Below are 12,866 nucleotides of genomic sequence, written 5' to 3'. Positions count from 1 at the left end.
TTTTAGATGTGTTTGTGTCTCTTAAATCTAAAATCAGATGTAGCATCTTTTTTGTATTAGAGTGTAGATCGTGATTCGGTACTGGAACATCTATGCTCTATTTATGAATGCGAGAACTTGTCAATTTGTGCATTTTGTTTCGAACGAGTATGCACTTTGATATGTCATGCATGTAAAAAATATACAATTATCATTTGCCACTGTAAAAGTTGTCACTTCTGAAATTTTCATACAATGTCCATAGCAGAATACTACACTGGAGAGGTTATTTAATACTATGTAAAGACGGCTACTTCATGTACGGCAAAAGTTGTCCGATCCCTGTACGTCCCAAGCGCCCTCTTGTACCATCGTTCCGACATTGGACCAAATTCCGTCATACGCAAAGTAATTCCAAATATATGTAAGTGTAATCCTCATGCTTTCCCTTGAGAGTAATTCATTAGTTCTACAAACACTGTCCATTTTCTGTAGCACTCGAATCTCGAAAATTAAGAGGAAAATATGATCTTTATGGGTGACAAAATAACATCATGCGGGGATAGCTCAGTTGGGAGAGCGTCAGACTGAAGATCTGAAGGTCGCGTGTTCGATCCACGCTCACCGCATGCTTATTTTTGTTGCGGTTGTCAAGGTACCTTTTTTACCAAATCGGTGCCCGTATATATACTATACCTTTGATCCGTAGGCAGCTATGTCAGTAATAACGCTGCAGGGAAGAACGGCGAGAATCATAACGTTGTCATTTGTCCCGGCTTCGCTTGTGCAGAAAACCCGATGCTAGCTCCAATCCAGCCAAGCACCTGATCATCGAGGAGGCCAAGCTCACACTTTGGCTCTCATGCATGATTTTCTTTGCGGTCAGTGCATTTGCCAAGGCACTTTTGACCAATTGGTGCTATAGCTATAGTATTGGCCCGCACTTCCGTAGGCAGCTATGTCACCAATGTTGTCATTTTTGTCCGGCCTGGCCGGTAGAAATTAAAACCGACGCGACGCTAGCTCCAACCAAGCCAAGGACCTTATCATCGAGGAGGCCGAGCTCATCACAACTGGGACCTTTTCTCATTTCACCACAGCTGGGACCTTTTCGCATCCACCTACCAGCAGTGCATAGTTAACATCGTAATCATGTGTAGCAAGTGGCAGCGACTACAGTGGCACTTAACCAGTCTCCCACATCCGGCCAGGCGAGGGATATAAATCCAGGTTACTCCATCCGCCCGTCTGATGCCCCTTTTGTCGCCTAATTAGCCCAGGCAATGGAAATGTCACCTTTCGCCCAAATCATTGAACGCTTCAGAGGCGACGCCGACGCCCAGCTCCAATCAGAGTGGCACCAATATGCGACTGGGACACCAAGATGCCCGCCCTTCACCATTTGGCTTTCATGCACGCACCCGTTTGGTTTGGTCCCGTCGAAGAATCCTGCCGCCACTAGTGTAGAACGAGCGCTCCATGTCCCCACCTATCCTTCCACGACGCCACACAATGTGCGTGTGACAGTACGTACCGGAGCTGTCCTGCAGAACGCTGGCATATCCTAATCCGTCCATGTCCCGAAAACAAGCTGGGAATGGAGCAATCCATCCACGTCAAAGGTGACGAATCCTGCCGGCCGATGTAGCCGGCATCTTCTAAGCACAAGCTTTGGTACGTTTGCGTTACGCTGTCTGTCAATGCGTGCCATGTCGACAACATATTACATATACGCGAACCCGCAGTAATAACGACGATAGCCAACCGAGACCGAGGCAGTGCACGCATGCACGGGCGCCATGGAGATGATAAGCCGCAGCCTGCAGAGCGTGAGCCCGGACGTGAGCGTCTACTTCTCCGGCGGGTCCTCCCGGCGGCGGAGCGGGGCAGGGGAGAGCGACGATGAGGAGGCGCTGCGGTGGGCGGCGCTGGAGCGGCTGCCGTCGTTCGAGCGGCTGCGCACGGGCATCCTGCGGTCCGAGGCCCAGGCCGGGCGCCGGCGGTTCGCGCACGAGGAGGTGGACGTGCGCATGCTGGAGGGCCCCCAGCGGCAGGCCTTCGTGGAGAGCGTCTTCCGGGTCGCCGACGAGGACAACGAGCGCTTCCTCAAGAAGCTCCGCGCGCGCATTGATCGGTACGTACCTCAACATGTACTACATCTAGTATATGCGTGTGATGTTTCAAGGCATGCAGGAGAGCGAGTGCAGTGCACGGGGTGGTGACCATGCATGCGTCTTAGAGATTAATTGTTGTTCGTGTCGTGTTTTGGTTTTGGCAGCGCGGGCATCGTGATCCCGACGGCGGAGGTGAGGTTCAAGAGCCTGAACGTGGAGGCGGAGTGCCACGTCGGGAGCCGCGCGCTGCCGACGTTGGCGAACGCGACGCTGGACACGGTGGACGCCATGCTGGGGCTCGCCGGGGTCAGCCTCGCCAAGACCAAGACCCTCCACATTCTCAAGGACGTCTCAGGCGTCGTAAGGCCGTCCAGGTACCTACTCCCACACAGACCATATTTTTCCTTTAACCAATGATGATGAGGCCTGAATTCAAATTGATGTTTTCCCTCGCTCCAGGATGACACTCCTGCTCGGCCCACCGTCTTCAGGCAAGACGACGCTTCTGCTGGCGCTGGCCGGCAAGTTGGACCCCACTCTGAAGGTGCGCGGGGAGGTGACGTACAACGGCTACGCCCTGGACGAGTTCGTGCCGCAGAAGACGGCGGCGTACATCAGCCAGAACGACGTCCACGCCGGCGAGATGACCGTCAAGGAGACCCTCCACTTCTCCGCCAGGTGCCAGGGGGTAGGCCACAGATACGGTGAGCTGTCCGTCCTGTATCGATCGCGCGCGTGGTGGCACCAGGCACCAGCAGTTCTTGAGACTGATCGACGATGTTTCGCGTGCAGAGTTGCTCCAGGAGCTGACCAAGAAGGAGAGGCAGCTGGGGATTTATCCTGACCCAGAGGTTGACCTCTTCATGAAGGTATATATACAGTTATATACCCACTCTCTCGACCCTGGAACCATTCATGACCTATTATCATGCAACACTTTGGTCTATCTTGCTGCTGATGTTGAGTTTAATTCTCTTGTATTGACCTGCAGGCCACTTCAGTCGAAGGGAGCACACTGCAGACAGACTACATTCTCAGGGTAAGAACGTCTCTAGGCGTTTCCCCATACTCTGACTCCTGAAACGACACCCTACAACCTAACACCTCAAATTTTGAGGAATTCTTTGCGCCTAGCCCTTCCTCTGAATTTTTAACTCTTCTAAAGCTCGATTTTGCACACATGCTCGTTTCAAGCACAAACTGAAACTAGATTCAGATACTCTTGTGCTTAATTATACCCCCTCCGTTTTAGAATATAGGGTGATCAGTTTTCATTCAAGTCAAACTTATGTATGTTCGACCAAGATTATATAATAAATTATCAATATCTACAATAAAAAGATATGACAATACTTTTCATGATAGATATAATCATACAAGTTTGATATGTTAATATTGATACCTCATTCTAAAAATTTGGTAAAGTGCATATGGTTGACTTTGAAAAAAACTAATACACCTTATAGTTTGAAACTACCACTCATTAAACATAAAATCAAAGCTAAAACTACTCCTCATCAGAGGAGAGGTCAATGACCGCATCCTTGCGAAAGCACGATGCCTCGTGTTCGTGAGTGCGCCTCCTAATCCACGACATCGGCTCCTTGTCGGAGTCGCCGAGCTTCGCGAACATCGCGTCCCGGTCCCTCCATCGTCGTCGAGGTCGCACGGTTCACCGCTACGTCGTGTTCGAACTCCACCGCCACCTCAAATGGCGAGGTGCTCCTGCATCGCTTGGCGGTCGGCACTCGGCGTGGAATTTAGAGCGTGCTCGTCTCATGCTTGGTCACCTCCCATGAGAGGATTTGCACCTCGTCGGTGGCTTGCTCCTCATTGTCGCCGTCCTCCTCTGAGCTCGACATAGCTGGTGTGACTATTACCACACACTTCTGTTGCAATTTCGGTCCCAACACGCTGACAAATGCATCGGGATCATGGGAATGCTCCTCATAGTTTGTACCCGGCTCGGGTAGGGAACTACATCGGCATCACAATTTAGATGCAAAATCAGTCGGCCCGCCGTTGTTAGGGCGGCGCATTGGTGTTTGCACCATGAATACCAGCAATTGTGAGGAGAGAGAATGTTGAGCGATAAATGGTGGGAACTACTCAAATTTAAGCAGGCTTAGTTTGCCGAGTACCGCTTCAAATTTTGAGCAGTTAGATGTTCGAGAGAAGGTAGGTGTGCTCTAACTCCTGAAAGATTTTTTTTTTTAGAATTGTAGCTTTGTAGGGGAAGGGCTAGAGAAGCACCGCGACCGTGTTTATTTTAAAAAAGTTAGGTACATAATAGCAATGTGATAGGCCAGGCACAAAATAGGCCACTAGGGCAAAGTCCCCTCCCCCCTCGATTTTTGCCGATGGGTCTGTGGATTCCCCTTCCCTCTGCTCGTCGTTTCAGAACCCGGTGATGGGGAGGGAAATCCTGGTGCCTAGCTCCGGCTAGTAGGTGGGTTAGGATTCTTAGCCCTCCCCAGGTGGCGTCCGGGTGGATAGCAATGCTTCATCCTCAAGCTAGTCTCCCGAGTTCTTATCCTCCTCGAGTTTATCCATCGAGATGGATTCGATGGAGCTCCGGCATAGATCCCGCTCCTCGAAGCCGCGAGGTTAGGGTTTCCTTGTCAGGTTCTTCAAAACGATTCAAGAGTTCAACGACGATGGCCACGGCCCCAGAGGCGCTGATCCTTAGGGGCGCCTGCACGAAGACTTCTCGACTGTTATCGACAAGGTCAGGTCGGCTCTGGTACGGAAGCAACAACAACGGCGCTTCGATGGCTTGTTCTACTGGCGGTAGTTGTCAGACCTGGATATCTTTCTTTTTTTAATTTTGGGGTGATTTGTATTTCCATTTCTGAATAATTTTTATAATAGATCTTCTGGATCCTAGAAAAACAATACTAGCACCGTGGAAAGTCAAATTTACTCGAGCAGAGCACGAATGTCTTGCCGCGTTCGCGCCACCGTCTCCTGCTGCCGGACTGGCGGCCGGCAGCTTTACTGGCGGTGCCATGCCGGAGCCGAATGGGTCGCCACATCGGGAGTTCGGAACTTGTTTGATTCCGGTGATCGTTTTAGACAGCCGAAAATAGAGTAGATAGGCGGGGGAAGTTGCAGACAAGGCGTTCGCTTCTTTGCCGCACCCAAGAAGGCCTCGCCTTCCTCTCTCTCCTCGCCTCCCAACGATCCGCGGCGCATTGGCCATGATGTCCCCATGCCTGATGCCGCTGGTGTGTGCAGATCCTCGGGCTGGACATGTGCGCCGACGTCATGGTCGGCGACGACATGCGGACCGGCATCTCCGGCGGGCAGAAGAAGCGCCTCACAACAGGTAGTTTTTGGGCGCGTCCCTCAATTAACAGTGATTCTGTTGCATTCTTCTCGCCATTGGTGACGTCGTATTGACTGATTTGGTTGCAGGGGAGATGCTGGTCGGCCCGACCAAGGTGCTGTTCATGGACGAGATATCCACCGGCCTGGACAGCTCCACCACCTACCAGGTCGTCAGGTGCATCCAGCAGATTGTCCACCTGGGCGAGGCTACCGTGCTGGTGTCGCTGCTGCAGCCCGCGCCGGAGATCTTCGACCTCTTCGACGACGTCATGCTGCTCTCCGAGGGGCAGATCGTCTACCAGGGTCCCAGGGAGTACGTGCTCGAGTTCTTCGAGAGGTGCGGCTTCCGCTGCCCCGAGAGGAAAGGAGCTGCTGATTTCTTGCAAGAGGTTCGTAGCATTAAAAAGTCCAAATTACTACGGATCTCACTAATTCAGCATGGGTATATGTAGTGAAGACTATATAAACTTTTTTTTTAACGGTAAACATCATTTCTAGAGCTTTAGTAGCTTATTTACGATTTCATGTGCCTTAACACATCCAGTTTACATGCAAGAGTTGGTACGATCAATTTTTTATAGTTAGTACATCCAATTTTCCTTTCTCACAAATGCAACTTTTCACAGGTTACATCAAAGAAAGATCAGGCGCAATACTGGATACAGAATGAAAAGCCTTATCACTATGTATCAGTACCTGAATTTGTTTTAAAGTTCAGGAAATTTCACATGGGGAAGAGCCTAAAAAAGCAGCTTTCGGTTCCTTTCAACAAGAGAAAAATCCACAAATCTGCTCTGGTTTTCTCCGATCAGTCTGTTTCAACTTCAGAGCTTCTCAAGACCTCGTTCTCCAAAGAATGGCTTCTCATGCAGAGAAACTCATTTATCTACGTTTTCAAAATAGTCCAGGTACCTAGATCCAAGATAACCTTAAATGGTGAAGTGCTTTCTTATCTATTCATAGATGTGATTCTTTGTCTTCCTTTCTTTTGAAGGGAATCATAGTTGCTCTAGTAGCATCAACGGTTTTCTTGCGTACAACGCTCCATGAAGATAATGAGGAAGATGGCCAAGTCTACCTAGGGGCACTTATATTTATCATGATAGCTAACATGTTCAATGGTTTTGCCGAGGCAACCCTTACTCTCGCAAGGCTACCTGTATTCTACAAACATAGAGATTTTCTATTCTATCGGCCATGGCATTTTACACTTCCAAATGTTCTCCTGAAAGTCCCTATGGCCTTGCTTGAGTCAATAATTTGGGTTGTAATAACCTACTACCTCATAGGCTTTTCCCCTGAAGCTAGCAGGTGGGCCATCTCAATTGTTCTGTCCACTAAAATTGTAATATTATTGAGCTCAATATTTGCTTTACGGCCCTAAGAGTGCAATGCTCATCATTGTGCAGGTTCTTCAAACATCTGCTTATAGTATTCTTGATCCAGCAGGCGGCTGGAGGATTGTTCAGGCTTGTTGCTGGCTTATGTAGGACTGTTGTCGTCACTAATACCGCTGGATCTCTTGCCCTTCTGATCATATTTGTAATGGGAGGATTCATCCTACCAAGAGGTAATCATCCATGCATACCATCACATATAGATTACCATTCTCCTTGCCAACATAATGGACATTGTTGAATTGGTGCCATTGGTACACAACTCCAGAAATTATTGATTGTGTCTGAACAGGAATACATGTAAGGCGCAGGCAAGAACTGTCATTTTGGCCACTTACTGTCATCGATGAAGATTCTTCACAAATGAATCAGAAAAGTTATCTCTTGAAATAAAATACAACTACCGGGACCTTATACCTCAAAGGGCCTAAATCACTTATCTAAACCTTTTTATAGCTGGCATTTTTCAGTATAGAGTCTTGACGTAGCAGTCGAAATAAATCACCGTTAATTTTGACATTTCAAGTGTTACTTCAAATATCAACCATTTCTCATTGTTACAGATGCAATTCCAAAATGGCTGGTATGGGGTTATTGGTGTTCACCTCTTACGTATGCATACATTGCTCTTGCTGTCAATGAGATGGATTCTCCGAGGTGGCTGGACCAATCTGTAAGTTAACTCATGTTCATCTTACTACTGTTATCTCATACAAACATGTTACTTGACTTTTTTTCTTGTGTATCAGTAGATAGCTGATGGAAGGCCATTGGGAGTGGCAGTTCTAGAAAATGCAGGTGTATTCACTGACAAGGAGTGGTACTGGATTGGAGCAGGTGCCCTTCTAGGGTTCACCGTTGTGTTCAATGTGCTATTCACACTATCGCTCATGTACCTGAACGGTAAGTCATGACTTGCATCTGTCAACTTTATTGTTTGCTTATTCTGGCAACTTTCTTTTCTGCGTAAATATATAGGTGTATTCGAAATACACAACTGTGTTATTTGGTGTGGATAATTAATTCGTTGTTTGTACTTTGCATAGCTATTGGAAAACCGCAAGCCATCTTGCCTGAAGAAACTGATGGATTTCCAGAGAATGACTTTGAGCAAAAGAAGGAGCCACATATAACACAGAGAACTACGGTTCGAACAACAGAACCTACATCCCCGAACTCAATCATCACATGTAAGCTCCCCGCCCCCCAAAAAACTCACATACACTTCGGAAAAAGACATGCCTCTTATATTGGCCAGTTCTAACGATGTTTCTTATTCTGTAGTGGATAAGGTGCTTGAACAATTACGTGGCCGTTCCCCAAATACTTCTGATAGGTCTGTTGGATATGCTCCAGGAAGAGGGATGGTTCTTCCGTTTGAACCTCTCTCCATGTCTTTCAATGAGATAAACTACTATGTTGACATGCCTGCGGTATGTATGCGTGTCCCTTTATTCTTTTTCTTAAACTGCATCCTCGTACCTTTGCCCATTGATGTTCTGTGACTATGAGATTTTCCCTATCATGCTATAGTTACGTACTCCCTCCGATCCATATTAATTGTCGCTGATTTAATACATCATTTTTAGGCTGGCAAACATTTTTAGTGTGAACTTCAAGTTATATGTTGTTCTCTTAGAACAGCCCATTTTCAGTCCTGGATTTTTTTCAGCTAATGCATGATCGTAGCAATTTTCTGCGAGGACCTGGTGGTTGCAAATTATGAAATTAACATATTTGTTATGACATCCCTATGAACTATGTAGGATACATATCTTTACAAACTTGAGAGTGTTATTTGATGACACATTTGTTGTGCATCACAGTGTTGTTATATAATCTCATTTGCAAACTGCGAATCTGTCAGGAGATGAAGACTCAAGGAGTAACCGCTGATAAGCTTCAGCTGCTGTCAGGGATATCTGGCGCTTTTCGCCCTGGGGTTTTGACTGCCCTTATGGGTGTGAGTGGAGCTGGAAAGACCACCCTCATGGATGTCTTGTCTGGGAGGAAGACTGGTGGATACATTGAAGGGGAAGTCTACATATCTGGTTACCCTAAGAACCAAGCAACATTTGCAAGAATGTCGGGTTACTGCGAGCAAAATGACATCCACTCTCCACAGATCACAGTCAGAGAGTCGCTACTCTTCTCTGCTTTCCTGCGCCTGCCTAAGGAGGTCACTGATCAAGAGAAGAAGGTTCGCTCTTGTGTCTTATTACGACCTCAATTTTCCAACTGTTGCATTTGGCAAGGTTTTCACTTTCAGTTTCAGAAAATTTTCAGCAAGAACCAGAATCACCAAAATTCAGTGAATTTCAGTGATTTCGGTTTGCATTTCGGCCAAAGGGCCGAAACATTCACTTGAATTCAACCAAATATTTGAAAATTTTGAAAAATATTTGAGTTCATGTGTACTACTGAAATTGCTGAAATATTTTGACCGAACGGTAAATATTGCAGTGTGCATTGAAATTCAGTAAATTTCATTGAAATCTCACTGAAAGTGAAAACCATTGTGTAGTTGTAGGGGGTGCTAAAAACGGGTTCATTCCAACACGGATAAAACCGGCTGTAGCATTTTTAGTTCAGTTTCCTCTTCCACGCGATCCAAGCCACAGTGCTAGATTAAAAAATGTATAGCATGGTCGCCACAGGTTGATGAAAAACCCTTTTTTAATACCCCTAGTGAGTTGTATGGCAACTATGGTACTCAACTCACTGAAGTGTTTGCTGGAGTAAGATTGTGTGTGAAGTTCCTTTTTTCTGAGTGGGGTGAATGAAGTTGATTAACTGTTTAGATGGATTAACTTTTGTTTCTTTCTGTAGGTATTTGTGGATGAAGTAATGGAACTAATTGAACTGAGCGGTCTCAAGGATGCTATTGTGGGTCTCCCTGGTGTGAACGGTCTGTCGACTGAACAAAGAAAGAGGTTGACTATTGCTGTAGAGCTTGTGGCAAACCCCTCAATTATCTTCATGGACGAACCAACTTCAGGTCTTGATGCAAGAGCTGCCGCAATTGTCATGAGAACTGTTCGAAACACTGTCAATACTGGAAGAACTGTTGTCTGCACCATCCATCAACCAAGTATAGACATTTTTGAAGCTTTTGATGAGGTAATGCATCTTTTGGATACTTTTTTCTCATATATTCTATTTATAACTTTGGTGCTTGACAATCTTCTGGGGTTTCACCATGGAAGCTGCTATTACTGAAAAGAGGAGGTCAAGTCATATATTCTGGACCGTTGGGTAGGAACTCCCATAAAGTTGTCGAATACTTTCAGGTCTGCAATCTGATATCCAAACCACTCTCCGTTATGCATATACCTTGTAACTATGAGGGTACCTTTTTTTTGGAGTTCCTGTATTTGAAGTCTATAGATCATGTCATAATATTTGTGTTTTATGTATCAAATCAGGAAATTCCTGGAGTCCCAAAGATCAAAGAGAAGTGCAACCCAGCTACATGGATGTTGGATGTAAGCTCTGCAGCAGCAGAAGTTCGACTGAAGATTGATTTTGCCGAAAGTTACAAATCTTCGACTATGCATCAGTAAGTGAAGTGTCCCCTCAACTTTGTCCTGTAAATAGGGTTGAGACGTTTTTAAAAAGAAACAAACTTCTAGAAGAAGCGTAGGCAGCATTACAGCATCAGCATGCACTACTTAAAAATTGTTCTAGTAAATTAGTGATACACCATTATGGTTTGAACTTTCAATCCCGCAACTTACGGAAGAATGAACTTCTTCCTGCACCTTGAACTCTTCAGGCGTTTATAACTACTTCCTTGTGTGGATTAATATTTTCAGGCGGAATAAAGCATTAGTCAAAGAGCTGAGCAAGCCACCTCCTGGTACCAGCGACCTTTACTTCCCTTCTCAATACTCACAGAGTTCCTTTGGTCAGTTTAAATTCTGTCTCTGGAAGCAATGGTGGACTTACTGGAGAAGTCCTGATTACAACCTCGTCAGGATGTTCTTTGCATTTGTTACGGCCTTAGTGCTGGGGGTTATATTCTGGAGGGTTGGTCTAAAGATGTATGTTTATAATGCTCAGCTATTATCATGTGCACAACCATTGATCCTTCTTGAAAGCGTATTTACGGGATGCTCAGTTATTTGTTACTTGGTGCAGGAGGAGCTCGGGTGATCTTTTAGTCATTGTGGGATCAATGTATGCCGCTGTCATGTTCGTTGGCTGCGAGAATTGTATCTGTGTTCAACCTGTTGTTGCTGTGGAAAGGACTGTATTTTACAGAGAGCAAGCAGCTGGAATGTACTCAGCTATACCCTATGCCCTCGCTCAGGTCAGTAAACATTAGTGGTTAAATAGAAAAGGCATAACTGTTTGATACTAATGCACTGAATATGTCTATTCAGGTAGTTGTGGAGATACCATATGTGTTCGTTGAGACTCTGGTTTATACTCTTATCGTCTACCCGATGATGTCTTTCGAGTGGACACTAGTAAAGTTCTTCTGGTTCTTCTATGTTTCATTCTTCACCTTCCTGTATTTCACTTACTATGGCATGATGACTGTCTCCATATCGCCAAATGGTCAAGTTGCTTCTATATTTGCCGCTGCATTCTACTCCTTTTTCAATCTCTTCTCAGGGTTCTTCGTTGCAAGATCGGTGAGCCACACCTTCTTTTTTACCTTTACAACTAATTTAAGAACATGAACCTTGTGCAATGCAGTCGTTGTAGGTTCATCTAATCTTTTGCTTCCGTTTTACTTCAGAAAATCCCAAAATGGTGGATTTGGTACTATTGGCTTTGCCCGGTGGCATGGACAGTTTACGGGCTTGTTGTGTCACAGTACGGGGATGTGGAAGATCTTATCAAGGTGCCTGGTCAACCCGATCAGCAAGTCTCAGCTTTCATCAAGAGCTACTTCGGTTATGATAACGACTTCATGGGCGTCGTGGCGGTTGTGCTGGCTGGCTTCACTGTCTTCTTCGCTATGATATATGCTTACTGCATAAAGACGTTCAATTTCCAACAGAGATAGAAACAATGTGCGTCCATTTTGTCATGTAGATTGCCATGTGCACTACCCTTGTTATAGTGTTAGTTTTGCTGCCCATGGTTATGCCCTGGTGTTTGAGCGAATGGGTAGCTGAAGCAAGGAAGCATTGTGCAAGACCATGTAGTCTTTTTGTATCTGATAATATTTTAAATGAAACCGTGCAAAAGTTAAGGGTCAAACATAAAAGAACATTTTGGGCTCCAGAATCTGACTACTGTGAGTGGCACTAGTATGATCCGCAGTGTCATGTGGGATGCTTAACGGATTTCAACATTGCTACTTTCTACGCCATTTAACCTATCCGCAAAGTTTAAACACAAAGCCCGTCTAGCTCAGTTGGTAGAGCGCAAGGCTCTTAACCTTGTGGTCGTGGGTTCGAGCCCCATGGTGGGCGAATGAATTTGCTTGTACTTTTTCTATTTTTTGGGGACACTTCACACTAACCTGTAACAAATCAAAATTCCAATTTTTGAGGACACTTCAAACTGACCAGCAACAAAATCAAATTTTTTTATGTACTCGTTCTATTTTTTTATGACACTTCGTACTGGCTGTCAACAAATCAAAATTCTGTATAAAATCTGGCTCAGTTGTCGTCAAAGTTCTTACTAAATTGACCGGCAACGAATTAAAAGTTTGTATGTACTTGTTCTATTTTTTGGGGACACTTCGTAGTGGCTGTCAACAAAATCAAAATTCTGTGTACAATCTGGCTCACTTGTCGTCAAAGTTCTTACTAAATTGGTATTCTGTGCTCCCATTCAATTTTTAAAAACTAGCAAAATAGCCCGCGCGTTGTACTGTAACAAATCAAAATTCTATTTTTCGAGGACACTTCAAACTGACCGGCAACAAATCAAAATTCCAATTTTTGAGGACACTTCAAACTGACCAGCAACAAAATCAAATTTTTTTATGTACTCGTTCTATTTTTTTATGACACTTCGTACTGGCTGTCAACAAATCAAAATTCTGTATAAAATCTGGCTCAGTTGTCGTCAAAGTTCTTAC

At 45.4% G+C, this 12,866-nt stretch overlaps 1 protein-coding gene and 2 non-coding genes across 3 annotated transcripts; all 3 read left to right on the top strand.

Annotated features, from left to right (window-relative positions):
• Positions 1-535: 535 nt before the first annotated feature.
• On the top strand, positions 536-608 carry TRNAF-GAA (transfer RNA phenylalanine (anticodon GAA)). Its single transcript has one exon. It is a non-coding gene; the product is annotated as a tRNA-Phe (tRNA).
• A 1,071-nt stretch (positions 609-1,679) lies between these two features.
• LOC125544720 (ABC transporter G family member 38) lies at positions 1,680-12,060 on the top strand. Its single transcript, XM_048708464.2, has 22 exons — positions 1,680-2,113; positions 2,258-2,467; positions 2,553-2,797; positions 2,886-2,962; positions 3,085-3,132; positions 5,331-5,421; positions 5,511-5,812; positions 6,050-6,331; positions 6,418-6,734; positions 6,833-6,993; positions 7,384-7,493; positions 7,573-7,723; positions 7,867-8,010; positions 8,105-8,253; positions 8,688-9,020; positions 9,650-9,940; positions 10,027-10,110; positions 10,246-10,379; positions 10,636-10,863; positions 10,961-11,132; positions 11,206-11,460; positions 11,568-12,060. Exons 1-22 carry the CDS (start codon positions 1,779-1,781, stop codon positions 11,835-11,837), a joined length of 4,389 nt encoding a protein of 1,462 aa, XP_048564421.1. The 5' UTR covers positions 1,680-1,778; the 3' UTR covers positions 11,838-12,060.
• A 116-nt stretch (positions 12,061-12,176) lies between these two features.
• On the top strand, positions 12,177-12,249 carry TRNAK-CUU (transfer RNA lysine (anticodon CUU)). Its single transcript has one exon. It is a non-coding gene; the product is annotated as a tRNA-Lys (tRNA).
• Positions 12,250-12,866: the final 617 nt, after the last annotated feature.

Source organism: Triticum urartu, chromosome 3A (genome assembly GCF_056163025.1).
Source record: "Triticum urartu cultivar PI428250 chromosome 3A, HENAU_Tu73, whole genome shotgun sequence".
In the NCBI taxonomy this organism is placed as follows: Eukaryota; Viridiplantae; Streptophyta; class Magnoliopsida; order Poales; family Poaceae; genus Triticum; species Triticum urartu.
The sequence above is the reverse complement of the archived record's forward strand: the minus strand, read 5'-3'. Positions and strand labels throughout refer to the sequence as shown.

Coding starts and splice junctions, on each gene's coding strand:
- LOC125544720 (XM_048708464.2), top strand. CDS start 1,779: ATGGAGATGATAAGCCGCAGCCTGCAGAGCGTGAGCCCGGACGTGAGC. Junction 6,332..6,417: donor ACGTTTTCAAAATAGTCCAG/GTACCTAGATCC, acceptor TTTCTTTTGAAG/GGAATCATAGTTGCTCTAGT. Junction 11,461..11,567: donor GGTTCTTCGTTGCAAGATCG/GTGAGCCACACC, acceptor GTTTTACTTCAG/AAAATCCCAAAATGGTGGAT.